Raw genomic sequence first — 20,060 nt, forward strand, 5'->3', positions numbered from 1 at the left:
TGGCTGCCTTTAAGATCCTCTTTTTGTCTTGGAATTTTGCCATTTTAATGATGATGTGTCTCGCAGTGGGCCTCTTTGGGTTCCTCTTACTTGGGACTCTCTGTGTTTCCTGGATTTGGGTGACTTTTTCTCTCATCAGATTAGGGAAATTTTCCATCATTACTTTTTCAAACAGGTTTTGTATCCGTTGGTCTTCTTCTTCTCCTTCTGGTATCCCTATTATACTGATATTATTATGTTTCATTTTGTCCTGCATTTACCTAATCCCTCTTCATTCCTTCTGAGCCTCTTTTCCTTTTCTTGCTCTTTCTGGGTGTTTTTTTCTACTTTGTCCTCTTGCTCACTGATCTGATCCTCTGCTTCATGAAGCCTGCTTTTGATTCCTTCCACTGTGTTCTTCAATTCAGAAATTGTATTCTTCATTTCCTCTTGGCCCTTGTTGATAGTTTCTATTTCCTTTTTCATTTTGATATAGTTTACATTGAGTTCATTGTAGTTTCCCTGTAGTTTCTGGTAATTCTCTGTGAGCTCAGTGAACTTCCTGATTACCATTGCTTGAAGTCAGTATCTATAGTTGACTTGCCTCTATTTCAGTTAGCATTTTTTCTGAGGCTTCCTCCTTTCCTTTCTTTTGGGGATTGTTTCTTTGTCTTCCCATTGTTTGTGAGACTCTTCTTGTTGGCCTCTGCTTCTTAAATTGATCTATTCTGACTCCCTGGGTTTATGGTATGATCTTCTATGGTAGAATGCCAGTGGGATTAAGTGTTGCCATCTCCTTATTCTCCTGCGCTCACTGGTCTTGAGCTGATGTTTATGGGTCTATCAGGGTCTAACTCTGGTCTTTTCTGAGGTCCAGGTTTTATTGTCTCACCTGTGGGAAAAGGATAAAGAAGAGGGAAAAAAAGGAAAAAAAAAAAAGGAGATGGGAAGGAAGGAAAAAGGGAATAGAAAAGGAATGGAAGGAAGAAAGGAAGGAAGAAAGGAAGGAAGGAAGGATCAATAGAAAAAGATCAGAGGAAAGATAAGAAGAAGGAATTTTAACCCAAATAAAAGTTAAAAAAAATAAAAGAAGTCAGGAAGACGGAATAAAAAAGTAAAGAATGGAAGGAAGAAGGAGTAAAAAAAGAAAGAAGGACAGAAAGGAAGAAGGAATTTAGGGGAAAAGGAGGAAAGAATAGAGAGAAAATAAATAAATAAATACATAAATAGGTAAGTCTTCTGCTGGCTTTAAACCAGTCAGGTTTGTTCTGTTGATCTTCCTGTCTGTGATACGGGAGTGGGTCGGTGGAGGGATTGGTTTCACTTTTCTCCCTTCCTGAGCCACACTCTTCACTGTTGTCCAGCCTGCAGTCCAGTTCCTCAGGGTCCTTCTGCTCCCCACTAGGCCTTTAGTTCACCGGTTGTGCTGTCCTTGAGTTGCACCAGTTAGGGGCAACTCACACTCCCCCTTCTTGCTCTTTGCTGTCTTAGATGCTAGAGGCTCTGGGTGCTGCTATGGGGTAGTTCAGCCCCCTACTGGGTCGAGTCTTTCTGGGGAATGCAGTCTCCCCTAGCCCTGGAGCTCCCCTCTGCTGGGTGTTCTGCCTTAGTCCTAGAGAGCCAGTAGGCCCTGCAGGGCTCTGTGCACAGGGACCGGGTGGGAATTGTTCAGTCCCCAGTGTTTCAGGTGTGTTCGACCCCAGGCAGCCGTGCCGTTGATCAGGTTGCGTGGTGGATCCCAGCTTTGGGCCTATGCACCCGGGGCAGGGGAACCGCTGATCGGGGTGCGCACCTACCACAGTTTTCAGGTGTGGGTGCCCACTCGGGGTTTCAGGTGTGTGTGCCCATGCCACTGATCAAGGTGCACGCCCACCCAGGCGCTTTGGGTCTGTGCGCCCACGCAGCCGAACCGGTGATCTGGATGCCCACTGATCCCCGGCTTTGGGCCTTTTTGCCCATGGCAGCATGGCTGCTGATCTAGTTGCAGGCCCACATGGGGTTTCAGTTGTGGGGGCCCAGGCCACTGATTGGGGTACGTGCCCACTGGGGCGCTTTGGTTCTGTGCGCCCAGGCAGCTGGGCTGCTTATCAGGGTGCGTACCCACCCAGGGTTTCAGTTGTGGGCGCCCAGGCCACTGATCTGGGTGCATACCAACCCAGCTTCAGGCATGTGCTGGGGCTGCTTATCCCGAGTTCACAGTCCAGGGGCTGAGGGGGTAAGGACACAAGAAGCCATGGCCGCTGAGGAGAGTTCTCTAACTGGCCGCTGAGTGCCTCTATTTTTTCTTTTTCTTTTTTGAGAAATTCTTCCTACTCAAGCCCCCCTGGTCCAGACAAGCACCTGGCTGATCACACAGCCCAGCCTGGCTCTCTCCCAAGAATCCTGCAGCAGACCCTGCACTGTGGCTGGGGCTTCAGCCACCCTGGTCCCCACGCTGGTCCCAAGGACCTTACAGTCCTTAAGCACTCTTCTTACCGTCAGATCTTTCAATGTCCTCTATCTTTGGTCTCCGACCTTCATATATGCTGGAATACCGTTGGCTGTTCACTCTGTTCCTCAGATCAGCTAGGCATTTCACTGGTGCCGAGGGGAAGTGGACTCTGCTCCCACCTATCTCGCAGGCATCTTCCCCCCTAAATTAAGGAAATTTTTAAAATTAAATGACACCCTCAGTGGAAATGTTCTCACTAATGCTTTAAAGAATTTAAAAGAATTATATGCAGTCCATAAAGCCTAACACTTTTAAACCCAATTTTGCACAATATTCTAAAGGTTAATTCAAGATCTTTTTCCCAAACGGGAAGTTAAATACAGCCAGTGGAAGGAAGGCATCTGTGGACTGATTGGGGGTTTATCAGTCTGCAAGTGTTCATTCATTTTAATTAGCATAATCACTAATGTTGCACTAACACTTTAGTGAAGGAAAGTAATTACTCACACATACACTGTATTAGAAGGAAAGATTAGAATTCATTTTCCAAAAATGATTAGCATTTTGCCAATTAAAAGAATTCTTTCTCCCTGCCAGCAGCTCTGTGACCTCACTCACCCAAAGTATATTTAAATGAAACATATTTTCCATCAGAAGATGGAGCAAAAAGAAATGAAGAGTAAGGCTGTTTTTATTCTCAGCACCTTCTTGGAGCACAGCAAGTTCATAGTTCTCCATGAGTTTATAACATCTTGCTCTATTTGCATAGTCATTCACTTCTGTCACTTTATATTACACCCCTAGATGCTTTTTTACCCTGCAGCAGTTGAAAAATGAAAAGGTTAGTAGAAGATGAGTCCAAAAGGAAGCAATGAGAGAGTCTAAGTGCAATGACCATTGTTAGGGTCCAATAGTTGGACTAGTGTGGGGACATGGTGGCTGGCTCCATCCTGATCACCAGCTTAGAACAGACTCTGCTGGTCCTGCCCACAGCCGCTCCCTAAAGCATGAAGTTCTATCTCTTGGGCCCTCCCACCAACTTCCACTGAGGACTGGGTGCCACCTTGGTGCCTCAGCTCAGCTCACAAGTCTTGGGCACTAAGTATGACTGCTCTCTAGCACCATGGCCCACCTCTTTTCCATCCCTGCTAAGTTCTCCATTTACCAGCCACTTGGAACTTATCATTTCCTAACTATACCATTTTCTTTTATACCTGGCTCCTCCTAACCTGCTATTCATATTGTCAGGAAATCCTTTGCCTATTTTGTTAGAGCATTCACCCATCATGCTTTGCCCAGTGTAAATGTTACTTTGCACTGACTAGAATAGCTATCTCCCCCATTTGTACTATCAGGGCCCCCATTGTATTCTGCATTTTTGCTTTCTATTATATTATACATAATTGTAGTGAGCTACTGAGTCAGGAAAAAGGATCTTACTTTGCTCAGAATTCTCAGCCCCTTGTACATGGTAGGTGGTATACATATATTTGTTGAAGACTTAATGAATTATAGGCATAGATCTACCCTTCCCACCCCCATCAGACTTATAAAATCTCAGCCTAGGAGGACCAGCTCAGCAAACATCACAGAGGAAGGAATAGAGACAGTTGCATACAGGTGGGCTTTCCCTCTTCACCTGTGTGCCTCACCCAGCACCACTCCCAAAGGGAGCTGATCCTTGCTGAGTGACTCACTGGGCTCTGATTGGGTTCAGCTAATGGGAGACCCTGGCAAGAGTTTGGAGGCAGGGAAGAAAGGAAGATCAAGGCATTTCTTTCAGACTCTCCCTTGGCTTTGATTTCATACCTCTGATGTTAGCTACACAGAACAAGGTGGAGAAGATGAAAAAAGGATGTGGAAAAGGGTATGTTGAAAATAACTTGCCCAGAAACTGCTTCTGAGATGTGAATTTCAGAAAGTTTGTTGTCATGGTCAGCTTTATGACAGGAAGCCCCAAATCCAGTGCAATGTTGGGGTCTCCAGACCCTCACAGTGGCCTGTGTTCAGCCCAGAGTACCGACCAGGTACAAAGGTCAGCTGCCCAGGATAGACACAAGTAGGCATGGACTGAGGCAGAAGCCTGCAAAATCTTTACCCAAAAGCACATCTAAATGGAAATGCCATCTTGATATAATACTTGATATGTTTTTAAAGCTTTTTGTCAGGAATTGTTGCATTTTATTCCCTAATAACCCTTTGAGATAAATATTTTGCTGATGGGGAAACTGACTTAATCATACTGCTGGACAAGTAAATTGTGAAACACACCAGAGTCTGCTGACATCCAGGCTGTGATCTTTCCGGTCTATGATATATGTCACCTTTTACTGCTCTGGGCTCCATTCCCAGGTGCACCTCTTACAAGTTGTGCTTGGCCAAGTGACTCAACTTCTCTCTGTATCAGTTTCTTCATCGATAAGACAAACACAGTATGTTTCTTTTGTGATTGTTATAAAGACTATGTAAGAGAGAGGAGCTTCTCAGGGGCTGGGAGAGGAGACAACGTTTGGAGCTTTCCATGAGAAGCCAAGACCAGATCCTCTTGAGCTCAGCAGAAGAGGCTGACCTTCTGCAGAACCTGAAACTGGTGGAAGTACCTGGGAGGATGCCCTCACACCTGGCTGATGGAGTGAGTGTGAGAGCCATGGGCTTGTACAATCCCAATGAATAAGAGGAACTTCCCCACCCCACCCTCACCCATTGACTAAATGATACATGCCACCAGCAGGCAGGTGGGAACTAACCCAGATTTTTATTTTTTTCTTAAAAATAAAGACAGCCAACACAACAGTAGCCACCTGATATGAATAAATCAAAATTATACCTATTTTTGTCAGATTGGCAAAAATATATATTTTTTGGTGTGCCATAGAATTTTGGTAATTAAAGTGCTCACCTGGCTCTATAGATAGTTTTTATGATATTTTTAATTATATGCGCTATGCTTTACCTTACATCCCCACACCTATTTTGTAACCATTTAGAAGTACCATTTAGTACTTCTTAATCCCATCACCTCATTTTCCCTGCCCCCCCGCAACATCCCTCCCCTGTGGCATCCATCAGTTTGTTCTCTGTATCTATAAGTCTGTTTCAATTTTGTTTGTTTATTTTGTTCTTCATATTACATGTAAGTGATATCATATGGTATTTGTCTTCTTCAGTCTGGCAGAACTAAGATTTAATTTTATTTCTCCTAAAAATGGCATTGGTCTTTTCTGTGCAAAATTAAATGAAATAATTATGCAAAAAATGCCTACTTTCCACAGTGCCTAACACGTAGTAGATGCTGCATGGTAGTTTCCTTCCCTGTATTTAACACTAACAGGTAAGTGTTAGCAGGATTCTGGGGCACAGCGTGTTCCTTTATGGTCCTGGTGAGTGTGCAGGTTGGGTGACAGCAGACTGCCCAGCAGCTGCCAGCTGCTAGAGAGCAGAACCAACCTTGACCCCACTTGCCTGCAGGTCACCTACACCACCAGGGTTACCTTCCCAGCATCCTGGGTGTGTGTTTGTGCATGTCTGTTGCATGCACTAATGAAAGGGAAGCTAGCCAGGTCTCAGCTGTTAGCCACACTCTGAGCCCAGGGAGATAGAAACTCTGACAGCAGTCAGGGTGAGTATGAAAGAAAGACCCATGCCGTGGTCCTCTATCAACCAGAGCCAGGTGAGGAGGCAAGTGCCCAGAGGTATCTGAAGTCCAGCTAGGGCAGAAGGAAAATTCTCTGCCTGAGGGCAGCCCAGAGAAAGGCTGCCATGTGACAGCCTCCTGCCTGGAGCGCCTGAAGAGCTGCCACCTCCACTGAACAGCCTAGATACTGCAGGCTAATTAAAGAACTCAAGGACTGGAGGAGGGAACTGAAAAAAGGGATAACAGGGGCAGGGGTGAGCTGCTGCTGTGTTCAGAGTTAGGAGGTGTAAAAATGAGTCCCAGTCTTTGAAATTACCAGCTTTGTAACGTCAGGCACATTACTACAGGAAGCCTGCTTCTTCATCTGAAAAATATGAATTTTGGTTCTCGTGTCACAGGGAGAACCCTTGTAAAAACCACAATTAATTATATGTATACTAATGTCTGTACTTCTCACACCAAGCAATGTGGTATTTATTTGTTCATTGCTGTACTCCTAGCACCCGCAGGGTCTGGCCATAGGAGGTGCTCAATAAATATTTACTGATGCTTCAGGGTTATTAGGGTATAATCCCAGCAGTGGCAGAGGGGAGTGGGGAGAGGATAGTGGAGAAAGGGGTTTTCAGGAACTACTATAAAGGACACATGGACAAAATCAAAGGGGAGGAGGGAGGTGGGTTTGGCTGGGGTGGGGTGGAGGGGTGGGGAGAAAATGCAGACAACTGTGATTGAACAACAATAAAAATATATATATAAATATATATATATTTACTGATGCTCATTCAGAAGGTGCCATCACAGCTCCTAGCATCTTAGAGGGCATTTGTGGAGACACTACTATGTGGAACAAAAGGACAGGAGAGACTCAGGGTGGGAGGTTAGACCTTGGGAAGCTGCTCCAGAGTAGTGAGCCTGGAACAGAGCAGAAGTGTGCCTGGTAGGCCAAGTCCCAGGAGTCCCAGGTGAGGCTTCCTCTCTGGAAACCTCTGCCCAATCTTATATAACCAGCCCTGTGTTCCACCAGTTTCCTTAGAATCCATGAGAAGGGCAACTAAAACAGCACAAACCCTGGAAGAAATGGAAGAACAAATGTGCACTTATTGAAATTTTGTTTTAAAAGTAATAACAATGATAAAATAGGGGGGAATAATCCATTGACCTCCAGCACCAGCACATAAATATCAACAGTATCAAAAAAAATTAGTTCCTTATAACTAATGACCATCACACTGCATGTTCAGGGGGAAATTGGCCATTTGCTTGAGTATCCAATTAAAGAATCAGGAAGGCATAAATATTGCATTTCTCGGACTGAGTTTTGAGAACCTCAACCACCCAAAACATTCATTGTGTCCCTCATTTTTCTTTTTAGACTTTTAAAAAATGTTCCATTATATTTGGAAAATCTCTTCTTCTAAGAGGAAACACTTGAAAGAGCTCCTCTTTTCAATTGGGTAGATTTAGGTTCTATACTGAAATGAAATGACACAGAAAGGACTTACAATTTTTCAGCATCTAAATTTGGCAAAACATTCAAAACAATTTTGTCTCAAAAATATTTGTCAAAACAGATAATAACAAGTGTTGACAAGGATTTGCAGAAATTGGAACCCTCTTACATGACTAATGGGAGTGTAAAATGGTGCTGCCATTTTGGAAAACAGTCCAGCAGTTCTCATTTTTTAAGAAATAAAGATATCTCTACCTGCACTGGAGAGTCTGCTTTTAATGCTTTGAACACCAAGGGAGTCTCAGCCAGACTGAGAGACTGACCTCACTCCTACTAACATTCTTCTCTTTGTCCCACAGTATGTGTCCAACTGTCGTGCGGTCACTCAGAGTGCACCAGAGCAAGGCAGCTACCCCCATCACCACCTCAGGCAGCACCACCACCGCTCCCACCACCATCTCCTCCACCACGCCCACCCTCACCCCCTCCACCATGAGGAGGCAGAGCTACATGCCACCCAGGTGACACCCTGCATGTGCCCCTTGTTTTCCTGCCAATGGGAAGGCCACCTGGAGGTGGTGGTGCCCCACCTGCGGCAGATGCACAGGGTTGATATCCTTCAGGGAGCTGAGATAGTTTTTCTGGCCATGGACATGCACCTCCCTGCCCCGGCTGACTGGACCATCATGCACTCTTGCCTTGGCCACCACTTTCTGCTGGTGCTTAGGAAACAGGAGAAGCATGAAGGGCACCCCCAGTTCTTTGCCACCATGATGCTGATTGGGACCCCCACCCAGGCCAACTGCTTCACCTACCGCCTGGAGCTCAACAGAAACCATCGGCGTCTCAAATGGGAGGCCACTCCCCGGTCAGTCCTTGAGTGTGTGGACTCAGTGATCACTGATGGGGACTGCCTCGTCCTTAACACCTCGCTGGCCCAGCTTTTCTCTGACAATGGCAGCCTTGCCATTGGAATTGCTATCACTACGACAGAGGTCTGCTCCTCAGAAGCTGAGATTTGAAGCAAGAGGCCACCAAAGGTTCACACACAACCACTACTCCTCCAAGAAACTCTGCCTGTGCCCCTCAGATCTCCAAATCCCAGGACTCCAGACTCCTTTTTATTCTTCTCCTTCCTTCCCTCCCTTCTTTCCTTTCTTTTTTTTTTTTGTTGTTTGTTTGTTTCAGTTACTTAGTGATATCTAGTATTTGTATGCATTGAGCATTATATTATGTAAACATTCTGTGATTCAAGATCTTAATTAATGTTTGTCCTGATTACTTGAAACAGTTTTATAGACCTGTTTAATCAGATTCAGTAACAATGGTTATCACCCACCACCCCCAATTCCCTTCTCCCTGGCTTCCAAAATGAGCAAAAGCCACCAAGACCATGAAGCAGACTGTTGAAAAGAGACTTGGATTCCAAACCATTTCTTCCTTTTTTTTTCTGGCCCATTTCAAGGCAAACTAACTGAAGTATGTGAGGACAGGCAAGTTGGGAAGGAAACACCACTCTAGTACCTTCCCAGGAATCTCAGGGTCACAGCTGTGCTCCTGGATGTGGGGGAATGGTGTCTTCTTGGATGGCCAGGGCACTGGGCTGGAGACACCATCACACCGAGTCCTCTGGGTCTATCCCAGGGCTCAGGGGAGTGGACAGACGTTGAACTCTCTTTTGGTAGGCTGCCATGGACTTGCTTTCAGCCTGTACCATCTTTTCCTGCTCTGGAATCAAAGTCTTTACATTTTTGGTGCTTTCTTGAAAATCTCTTTGCCTTCCTTTGTGCAAGTAGTAAAAAATGATGGGCATGATGTGGGGAAAGAGAAGCAACTGAAAAAATGAAGGATAAATTTAATCTCCCATCTCTGAAAGTTTGTTCTCTCCTCAGAGAGTTTATTATCAAGTTATAAATCCATCAGTCCTTTCACTATTGTGGAGCACTTTTTTTTTAAATTTTTATTGTTATTCAATTATAGTTGTCTCCATTTTCTCCCCATCCCTCCACCCCACCCCACACAAACCCACCTCCCTCCCCCACCCCCACCCTCCCCCTTGATTTTGTCCATGTGTCCTTTATAGTAACTCCTGAAAACCCCTCTTCCCACTGTCACCTCCCCAGTCCCCCTGGCTATTGTTAGATTGTTCTTAACTTCAATGCCTCTGGTTATATTTTGTTTCCTTTTTTCTTCTATTGATTATGTTCCAGTTAAAGGTGAGATTATATGGTATTTGTCCCTCACCGCCTGGCTTATTTCACTTAGCATAATGATCTCTAGTTCCATCGATGCTGTTGCAAAGAGTATAAGCTCCTTCCTTGTCTCTGCTGCATAGAATTCCATTGTGAAAATGTACCATAGTTTTTTGATGTGTGGAGCACTTTTGAATCATGCAAAGAACCCACTGTGCTCTTGGTACCTTATAAACCAGAGTCATGACTCACCATCAAACACAAGGAACTTGTGCCCAGCCCTCTGAACTGGTGGACTGGCCAGTTTCTCATACACCTGGGCGGTTCCTCTTTCCTTTCCTTACTTTCTGCTTTCCTTACTTGCTGAATGGGCTCTGCAGGCCCATTCAGCACACAATTGTTATCACCGGTCAAGTATGTATTAAGCACTTGCTGCAGTGTGAATGAAAATCCATATTGCCTCTACATAGATGCCTTTCTCTTATTTAGTTGTCAGACAATTTGTCAACATCTTCTGGAAATCTCATATATTTGAAGAAAATATCATATTTAGTCAACTTTGTCTCTTCTGTTCATGGCTGAATACCTGTAAACCTTCCCCATGGGCTCTTTTCTGACTCCTTTTTGTTGTTTTTGTTTTCCCCTTGGCTACTCTCCAGTCACTGCAGAAGCGTGGCACCCAAACTCCACATAAGGCTCATTAGAACTGAGCAGGCTTTTCACCAGCCAAATGCAGCTATCTGCTGCATTCCCTCACTTCAGCCACCTTGGCTGGATCCTGGCCGGCCTCAAAGTGAGTACTTAGAGTACTTAGTTTCAGGCAGCTTGCCCTGGCTGGCCATGAGCAATCTTGTCCCCACCAAAAATAATCCTGAACCACAACACCCTTCCCTTAATGACCTCTAACCACCTGTGCCACCAACACATACCCCAAACACTGACAGTTGGTGCCAGTCAATAGAAAATTTAATAACAAAACTGCCTCTAGTTGCACAATTATTGCTGGGACTTTGGGGCTGAGGTCTCTTTCTCTTTTAGAGCCCAAAGGGGGCCAATGACTATTATGTCACTGACTAAGGCAAATGTCCAGTTGCAACCTCCTTTCTCTTAGCATGGCCAGATCATCCGACCAGGGAACCAGCTGCTCCCATCAAACCACACAGATAGGCAGCAGCAAGCAGGGGTCAGTTGGTCAGTATTAGAAGAGACTGGCTCACCTGTCTCCTTGCTTTATTCCCAAGCCCATACCTGGAACCTAAGACCTCCTTGGCTGCAAGTCTGTTTTGTATAGAAGCCACAGTTCTTCCCCTAGTTTCTGGTATTCAACTTCTTTGATAGCATTTGTGTAGCATCACAGGTGCCCAGATTTAGAAAATAAAAACAAAAACAAAAACAAAACCTCAATAAGAATATAGTATTCACAGAGCCTTGGGGCTCCTGAAAACATCATCTCTGCCTTTTTGTTGTGCCAAATTACCTAAGCCAAACTAAGAATAACTTACACATTATTGTTATTCCTCACAAGACTTTATTATAAATAAGTGATGCTAGATAGGAACTGATATTTTTGGTTGTTAGAAATCTTTAGAATAAAGGATAGAAATGTGTTATATTTGTCTATCTATGGTGCTGCCAAGAAGGTCTTTCTCTCCATATTCACATGTGAAGAATGGAAGAAAAATGAGCCAACTGAAAACAATGAGTAGGGACAGAGATTGGTACCAACAAAGCACATTGTGTTGAGCTTTATCATCACAAATGGCTCCCTCATTTGTGTCTCAGGTTAATCCTCATCATCATCCTCAATATACTTAAGAAAAATTAAAGTTCAGAGACATGAAATGACCTTCCCAAAGTCACACATCAAATGGTTGGGACCATAATTAGAACCCAGTACATCAACTGCAAACTTGGTGTTCTTGCAGTAGGAAGACTGACCCAAAATATTCAATGTTCCCCCCTCATCAGTAGACTGTGGGCCTGAGGGTCCACTGGGTCTTGGCCCTGGGATACTTAGGGGAACAGGGAGAGAGATTTGCTTTTGAAGGCACCTCATCTTGAGTTGGTCAATCTGGAAGCGGGAGAACGTGGGGGGAGGGCTTGTGGGAACCAGCATGTGGAGTCTTCAGTGCCCTCAGGTCCTTTTCTGTGTTCCATCATCCACTCCAGGCTCCTCATTCTTCAATTCCCTGTAGTCTGTCCTGTGCAGAGCCCTGGGAACCGGTCACCCTCTAAGGAGGATTTGCATTTTCAAAGTAGGCCGAGGGAGGTAGCAGCACTTAACAGCAAGAAGTAAGTTACCAGTATTTGAACTTTAGGCACCTGTGAGGGCAATCGTTTTCAGGAGATGTAGAGAGAAGGACATTTCTGCCCCTGCAGTAGACCCTACATAAAGGCTGTTGCAGAAATGAAGGTCAGGTTGTACAAAAAAAGATTGTCTTTAACAATTGGTCTCTGCATGATCTCAATCTGAGATAGATCCCATCACTATCTGTAGCTACTGTGGACATTTTAGAAACACTAGTACTCATGGCTACCATTTATTGAGGGTTTCCTAAGTGACCTAATGGGCTAACTACTTAGACTATGTTATTATCTCATTTGATTCCCATAACAATCTTATGAAGCAAGCATGTTATTGTACCCATGAGAAACTTAAGCTAAGAGAGGTTAGACACTTTCTTAAGGTCACACAGCTAGCAAATGATAAAGCTGGGCCTGAAGCCCAGCATGTCTAGCCCCAACATCCAGGCTCTTGACCAATATCATTTCAATCCTGTCATTTCAGTGAATCTATGGGCCCAAGGCTCAGAAGGATCAATCATGAAGTCTGAATGGCATAGAGGCTTTTTAGTACTTTAGTACTAAATGTGCTCTTTCATTTCTACTTTTTCTCCTTGTTTTCCCACCCAAAGACAGAGTGCTATGCTAGAGGTTATTAAATCTTTAAAGGAATTTGCAAGTCAAATGTTAAGCACAGTCATTATTAAAAATTAAATTGTATAAATTTACAATTAAAAGTTACAAAACAAAGATATACTCAAAACTCATCACTTTCTAGTTATTTCACTACTTTTTAATTTTCTGTGCTCTAGAGGTTATTTCCATTTATCATATCTGTATAGCGAAACTACTATATAATGATGTCCTACAGCACATCTCCCAACTCCATGTTTAGTGACATAACTTGAAATTGACCATGATAGTAGTAGTAACACTATGGAAATTGGCAAGTGCTATAAACTAGGCTTTTTCATCTCAGAGAGCTAGTTGTTAACCAGTAACCAGCACACTACTGCCTAGACATCTCTAATACACACAGTAGGGTAGGGATTTTAGATGGAGAAGCAAGATCCTGGTGGCCACACTGACAGAGGCACAGTAGACAGCCAAGCCAGTGAAACAGTAAATTATTGGGAAAATGCAAACTGTTCTGCAGAAGAGATTCTGAGACTTCTTTTTTTTTTAATACTTTATTTATTTATTTTTTATAGAGGGGAAGGGAGGGCAAAAAAGAGGGAGAGAAACATCAATGTGTGGTTGCCTCTTGAGCATCTTCTACTGGGAACCTGGTCCACAACCCAGGCATGTGCCCTGCCTGGGAATCGAGCCAGCAACCCTTTGGTTTGCAGGCTGGTACTCTATCCCCTGAGCCACACCAGCCAAGGTGGATTCTGAGACTTCTAAGCTGCTTCTGGAGCATTCTTTGCCTTACTCCAGACCTTTCTCTTGTGCTGTTAGTGTGGGAAGTTTTAGCTGATGACTTTCATAGAAAAATCATGGCTCCACAAAACAGCTTATTGGCCATCTGTTAAACCAAGATAAAACTGGTAACACCTATTATTTGTTCTTATAGGTCATTTTTTTATCTCCACATGTAGCCCAAAACCCAATCAAAAGAAATATTTTACTTTCAAATGAGAAATGGGAAATATTCAACATCTGAGAAGGGCACACTGAGCAGTGGTTTCAAACATCACATAAAATGTGTGACCACAGAAGTAAAAACCTTACACAGCACACAGCTGAGGGACAGAAAAGGGAATGAATCAAGAGATGAGTCACATGAAGAACAGAGCCCAGCACCTTACCTTTCTACTCTGGCTACTTCACTTTATTGTGACCCACCAAGAACCCTGTTCACAGTCCACAGGCTGCACAGAGCAATACCCTTTGTAAATTAAGGGCATGTTCCCGCTAGGCTAAAAGTCACAGGAAACTGCAGGCTGAGTGCCTTGAAGCAGGCAGAGTTGCCAAATCCAATAGTGAATCAGTTACTCTGATCCCAGTAGTTTCAATGCAAGAGGTGGAAGAGGTGAGGCTTGTTGAAGCTTCCACTTGAATCCAACTTCTGATAGAAGGGGAAGAGACTGTGGACTGGACATCAAAGAATTATGCTCTGATTAAACTTCAGCTATAAATAGCATCAAGAGTAAGAGCAGAGTCTCCTGGTAGATTGTTAAACCTTCAGTGTATTTGTTCAAAAAATTTCCTTGAAGAGTTGGTGAGTTTTCCATTGTATTAACCTGGAAAATGGCCAGTCAAGAAAAACACTGTAAAGAGGTCCAAGAGATCTGTTGTAGGCAAGCACTGATTTTTCTCCCCCCAAATGAGGTTATCACATGGGTTACCTCTATGAGTTAAAGTTTGTCTTTTCCAATATTGTATGAAAATATTTTACCCTGAGTGCTATACTATATATACCCTCCCCATTTTTAAACCTTTATTAAGATATTGAGAAAGAGAAAGGTAATCAAGAATCATTTTACTTAAATTGATACATATACAATTTTCTAGGGTTTCTTACAATGTTAAAGACAAGAAAAAGCAAACTGAGAATGTTACTTTATCTCTACCCTGTCTCCTATTAAAAATATCATTAAATTGCGTTTGACATTGTTTCCTTGAACCCTTCAGATTTGTTCTGTTATTGTTGGGGTTTTTTCCTCCCCAAAGGCTACTATGCAAAATGAGGGAATAGAAATGAAATGCTACAAGGGAAAGTACAATTATCAAAAATTTGCCAGCTGCCACATTTGACTTATGTTTCATTATCTTCCTCTCCTATTCATTTTTGCCTCCATTTTAAAGTTACAATTGGATGTAAGGAAGAGAGTGCTACAGGAGGCGAATAAAAGCCCTAGCAACTAATTTGCTCCCAATATAATTTCAGCATATAGTGCTGCCCTGAGAAGAAGTACCAAGCCTTTGTCACAGGATTGCAAAGGAAGATTGCAATCATTCCCCAGCCCCCCTTCCTCCCAGTGCCTCTTACCTCAGCTGTCCCCTGCTTCTGTCTGATGACAGTGTCCCTGAAATTTACTTCAGGGCTTATCAGATCAGTTGTCAAGGGAGCCTTCATGGTTTAATTCTTTAATTTCAGTCTACTGTTATTACTCGAAAGATCAGGACTGAGCAAGAGTTTTAATCCTATTGCCTGTCAATTCATTTTAACCTCTATTTTCTGTCCTACCTTCTTATTCTCAGAACCTGTGTCCTGCTCTCACAAAGGCTTATAGAAAATGCCTTGAATTGATCTGAGTTGATCAAAACTGACAGAATGACCAGCATGAATATTCATGAGCCAGGTTAGTTTTCAGGCCATCTCTCTCTTAGGACAATTCTGCACCCTACGGTGTCCCAGATATTTGCTCTTCCTTTTAAAATACCCTCAAAGATGTGCATAAGGTTGCCAGTGCTAGAGAGAAACTCCACTGAAAGAAGGAAGAAACTGATCACTTGAAATTCAGCAGGAGGCACAGTCCAGGCTCCACTCTGAAATCTAGAGTTTTAGTTCCCAAACTCTAGTGTACTTAAGAATTATCTGGAGAACTTGATTTCTGGATCCCAGAACCAGAGATTTTGATTCAAGAGGTCTGGAGTGGAATCAGGATTCTGATTTTTAACACTGTCCCCACAGGATTCTTCTGTGGATGTTTGGCTGACCATTAGATTCTCAAATCCAGAGATGAGCATACTGATGAAAACAAGGGCCACAGATAACAAAGGAGCAGATAAAATCACCTGAAGAAGAGAGCTGGTCCTTCTGTAAGAAGGAAGGAGGCAGGTGAGGAGGTGAGGGAAGTGGCCACGGTTACATTCTAATTGAGAATAAGGAAATAAGAGTCCAAAAGAATAGCAGAGGGGAGTATGGCAGGCGTTCCCCACAACCAATCAGCAGAGAGAACTCACTTCTTTGGTCATTTGGAGGTGGAAATGGGGGGCAGTGGAGGCAGAGGAGCGAGGGAAGTGGCTGAGCAGACAGAATGCTGGAGCTCATCGGACCCATGACTAGGGCTGGCTGACGGAGGCCACCATTCCAAATGGTCCCCAGTGCTGAGTGTCGCACAGTGACAATCTCCGCACCCTGCTGCTGCTGAAGGGACTGTGTAAATCTTTCCTGTGAGTGCAGAAGTGGCTGATCCTGCAAATCTCTGCAAGGTTGGGATGATAATTTATATTTAAATCTCTGTCCCTGGCCCTGACAGGGAATTACCTACTGAATCCCCAGGGAGGCATTTATTTCTCCTGCAAGTTTCCCTGCAGTATCTGAGCAGGGATCATGTTTCAGGGCCCTCTGAGGCGACTGTGACTTATCTAGCCACTTTCCCCAGCAGCTCACAGCTAAGCCCCATGTAAGCCTTGCTTATGGGGTGAGAGATAAGGAAATCACTAAACTAGTTTCTTATCAGCCTAGATGTATACAAGATATACTCTGCACATCCTCTGCAAGGGGGCTCATGGGAAAGCATCTGTTAAGAATCAAAGTCAGTCATTAAGAGAAAGAAAGTCCTGCTATTTATGACAACATGGATTAAACTTGAGTGTATTATGCTAAGTAAAATAAGTCAAAGAAAGACAAATATTGTATGGTCTCACTTGTGGAGTTTAAAATATGAAACTCATAGAAATAGAGTATAAATTGGTGGTTGCCCAAACCTATGGTGTAGGGGAAATGGAGAGATGTTGGCCAAAGTGTTAAAAGTTAGTTATGAGACTAATAAGTTTTAGGGATCTAATGTATAAAGGCTAATGTCTATGGTCAATAATACTATGTTGTAAAGTTCACTAAGAGTCTAGATCTTAAATATTCTTACCACAAAAAACTTAGATCTTAAATATCCTCATCACCAAGAACATGGTACCAATGAGTTGGAACAAAACACCAACATGTTATCAACCCAATGATATTGCTGTAACACTAGAGACAGCATATAAAGGTTTCCTTTTTTCTACATCCTCACCAACACTTGTTATCTTTTGTCTTCTTCATGATAGCCATTGTAACAAGATTGAGGAAACATCTCATTTCATAGGACTAGTTTTAATTAGCATTTTCCTGGTGATTAGTGATGTTGAGCACCTTTTCATGTACCTAATGGATATTTATATATCTTTTTTAGAAAAATATCTACTTAAGTATTTTCCCCATTATTAAATCAGATTATTTGGGTTTTTTGTGTTATTAATCATATGAGTTCCTTGTATGTTATAAATATTAATTATTTATTAGAAAAAAAGAGTCAAAGTTGGGGCATCTATTACTACCCAGTTAGGATGTAATTGAATTTTCTCTTCTCTTTGCCTCCTTCTGGGTTCCAGTTCAACTTTGTTAATACACAGGAGATAGACATTTCTTGATTTTTAGATCTGACTTGACAGACAATTCTGAGAATTACAGATCTGAAAATAAAACACAGTTGAATAGGACACTAGGCACCCCGATAAATCAAAATGCTTCCAGATCATTCAAAAGGTGAGCTCACCACCCAGCTCATGGTCCTGCTTCTTGCAAACAATGACAGAAAGTCTAGACCAGTCAGCAAAAGTCAAGGAAGTTCTGAAAGTCTGTGTCCATGTCCTAAACATCCAGCTCTGCTCTGACCAACACAGGGAAGGTGCTCTGTAGAAAAGAAGAATCAGAAAAGCCATTATTATGGGAAGTCACACCCTGCAAGTGAGGCTCAGTTGGGGAATGGGTGCTGGAGGACAGAAGGCAGAGAACAGGCTTGCTTAATGTAATACAATGCACCCATTTTAACTTGAATTTCAGATAAACAATAGCAACAAAAAAGTAAGTATATCCTGTGAAAATTTTGGGACATAGTTCATAGTTACACTACAAAAGTATTTCGTGTTTACCTGAAACTCAAATTGAACTGGGTGTCCTGTATATTTATTTGCTAAATCTAGCAAACCTAGGAGGAAAGGATCCATAAAGTGCATTCATTTTTATCATGGATGCAAGTTGTTACTTCCAGCAATCACTCAGGAGGGAAGTTTCCTCCTTGCTAACTCTGCCTGCAATCTGGGGAACCAAAAGTATGTCTAATGCCCTCTGGCCACAGGGCTGGTGGGGCCATTTTCCTTCAACCCTGCAGCCACATCCAGGCTAGTCCTGGTTTCTGGATGGACAGTGGTGGGCTGGAACTTGTCTCTCCTTTAAAACAAGACCAGAATGCCCTTAGATCCTAGAGTCTTGGGGACACTTGGGCAGAAGACATCGTGGCAATTTAGAAATAGTCCCAAGTCTCTGTGAGCCACTGGGAAGAATGCTTCAGGAAAGAATGTTTGGGTGTCTTTATCTTGAGTAACAAAATATTGTTGAATGCCTACTGTATGTTGGGGTTGCTGAAGAGTAGAAAGGGGAGTAAAGATCTGATCCCTTCCCCTAAAGAACTTCTCAGTGTACTCAAGGAGACAAAACAAAGTACTTACATGTGCACCGAGGAACTCTCAAGCACCCAGCAGTTCCTAAGCAGCAGCCCAGTAGCTGAGGTTGGATATGACCAGTATGGAGACAATGAGCCCAAATGTACTTAGCTTATTATTTACAGCAGTAAGAACATTTTGGTGCAGGTTCCCTAAGCTCCAATTCCAACAGGATGATGTAGTGAAGGCCAGGCATTGCTTGAGCACAGAATGGAGGCTGCATCGCAGGAGAGGAATCCTGAGATTAGGAGACTCTGATCTTACATGGATTCCTAGAAAAACTGCTTATCCTCCCCTCTGGGGAAAGTTTTGTTTTGTTTTTTATCCTGGACTGTAAGCCAATCTTTTCTGAAAAGGGAATACCTCTATCTTTACTATCTAGGAATGTAAATAAATTTGCTCTAAAAATACTCACTGTCTCCATGCTTATATTAACATTCCTAAAAAGATAGTTCTAAAGCAAATTGGTTGTTCATGCCTATATGTGTAGAAACATGAGAGATTCATGAACAATTGTTGACCAACAGTAATCTTGATGTCCATGACATCAGGACTAAGGTTTATATAATACAGCCTTATATAATACAGAGTTAAAGAAATGATTAACTGACATGGTTTGACAAGGAGCTTGATGGTAGCTGATATAGTTAAAGAATGCTTCATAGAAGAAGAACTTGAGATTATTCCTGAAGAATTTGTAAATAATATCCAAGATTACCAGCCCATTTTATCTTCTAGAATATGGGTTGCCAAACTCTTTCCACAAATAAATATTAATAAATAAACAATAAATATTCTAGGTTTTGCAGACCACATGTCCTCTCTTCAGTTCTGCCTCAATAGTGTGAAAATTTTCATGTAATGTGAAAACGGCCATAGACAATACCTAAACGAAAGTGACTGTTTCAATAAAACTTTATTTACAAAAACAGGCAGCAGACAGGATTTGAGCCACAGGCTATGCTTTGTTGACTCATGCACTAGAACACACAACTATTAACATTCACACATATACAATGGAATGATCAAATGTTGGAAAAGGTAGAAGGGATCCATTCAAAGGGAAGTGCATTGGATGAAGAAGCAGCAAATAATGAACAGAGTAAAAAAAATATCTAAACTACATAATTCCTAGGGTTTGCTATCACTGAAATTCCATAATTGTTTAGGGGCTTAATTGAGTAACAATAAAATATACAGGTATTTTAAGCTTTTCCTAAGTATGAGAATAAAGTTAGAGTCCCATTAGAATCTTAATCTATGTACTGTATTTTGCCGTGCATAACGCACCTCTGTGTACAATGCACACCCATGCTTTTGTGCGCATTACACACGGGTTATTATACCCATGGTATGTAATCAGTATAACCATGTATAATACACATCTTTATTTTCCCTCAGAAATTTGGGCAAAAAAGTGTGCATTATACACAGGAAAATATGATATTTACCTCCAAGAGTCTAGAATAGCTAGAGATTCTAGGAGGCCACGGAGAGCCTTATTTGTGATAGCTCCTGTGTTCTCTGAACTAAATGACAAAAGGGACTTCTGGTCTGAGAGGCAGTGATCTGTCCATAACATCAAGATGAAGGCTTCAGTAGAACATCTAAGAGGAGTGCATTGATGGAAAATCCTGTAACTAACTTCCCTGAAGCAGGAGA

At 42.7% G+C, this 20,060-nt stretch overlaps 1 protein-coding gene across 1 annotated transcript in view; it reads left to right on the plus strand.

Moving 5' to 3' along the window:
- The window catches only part of SIAH3 (siah E3 ubiquitin protein ligase family member 3), a 114,561-nt gene extending 105,616 nt beyond the window's left edge, over positions 1-8,945 (plus strand). Inside the window, exon 2 of the mRNA XM_024567517.3 lies at positions 7,854-8,945. Within this exon, the coding sequence (XP_024423285.2) occupies positions 7,854-8,516 (663 nt within the window). The 3' untranslated portion in view covers positions 8,517-8,945. The remainder of the gene's footprint in view (positions 1-7,853) is intronic.
- The last annotated feature ends 11,115 nt before the right edge of the window (positions 8,946-20,060 follow it).

Source organism: Desmodus rotundus, chromosome 13, assembly GCF_022682495.2.
Source record: "Desmodus rotundus isolate HL8 chromosome 13, HLdesRot8A.1, whole genome shotgun sequence".
NCBI classification, from domain to species: domain Eukaryota; kingdom Metazoa; phylum Chordata; class Mammalia; order Chiroptera; family Phyllostomidae; genus Desmodus; species Desmodus rotundus.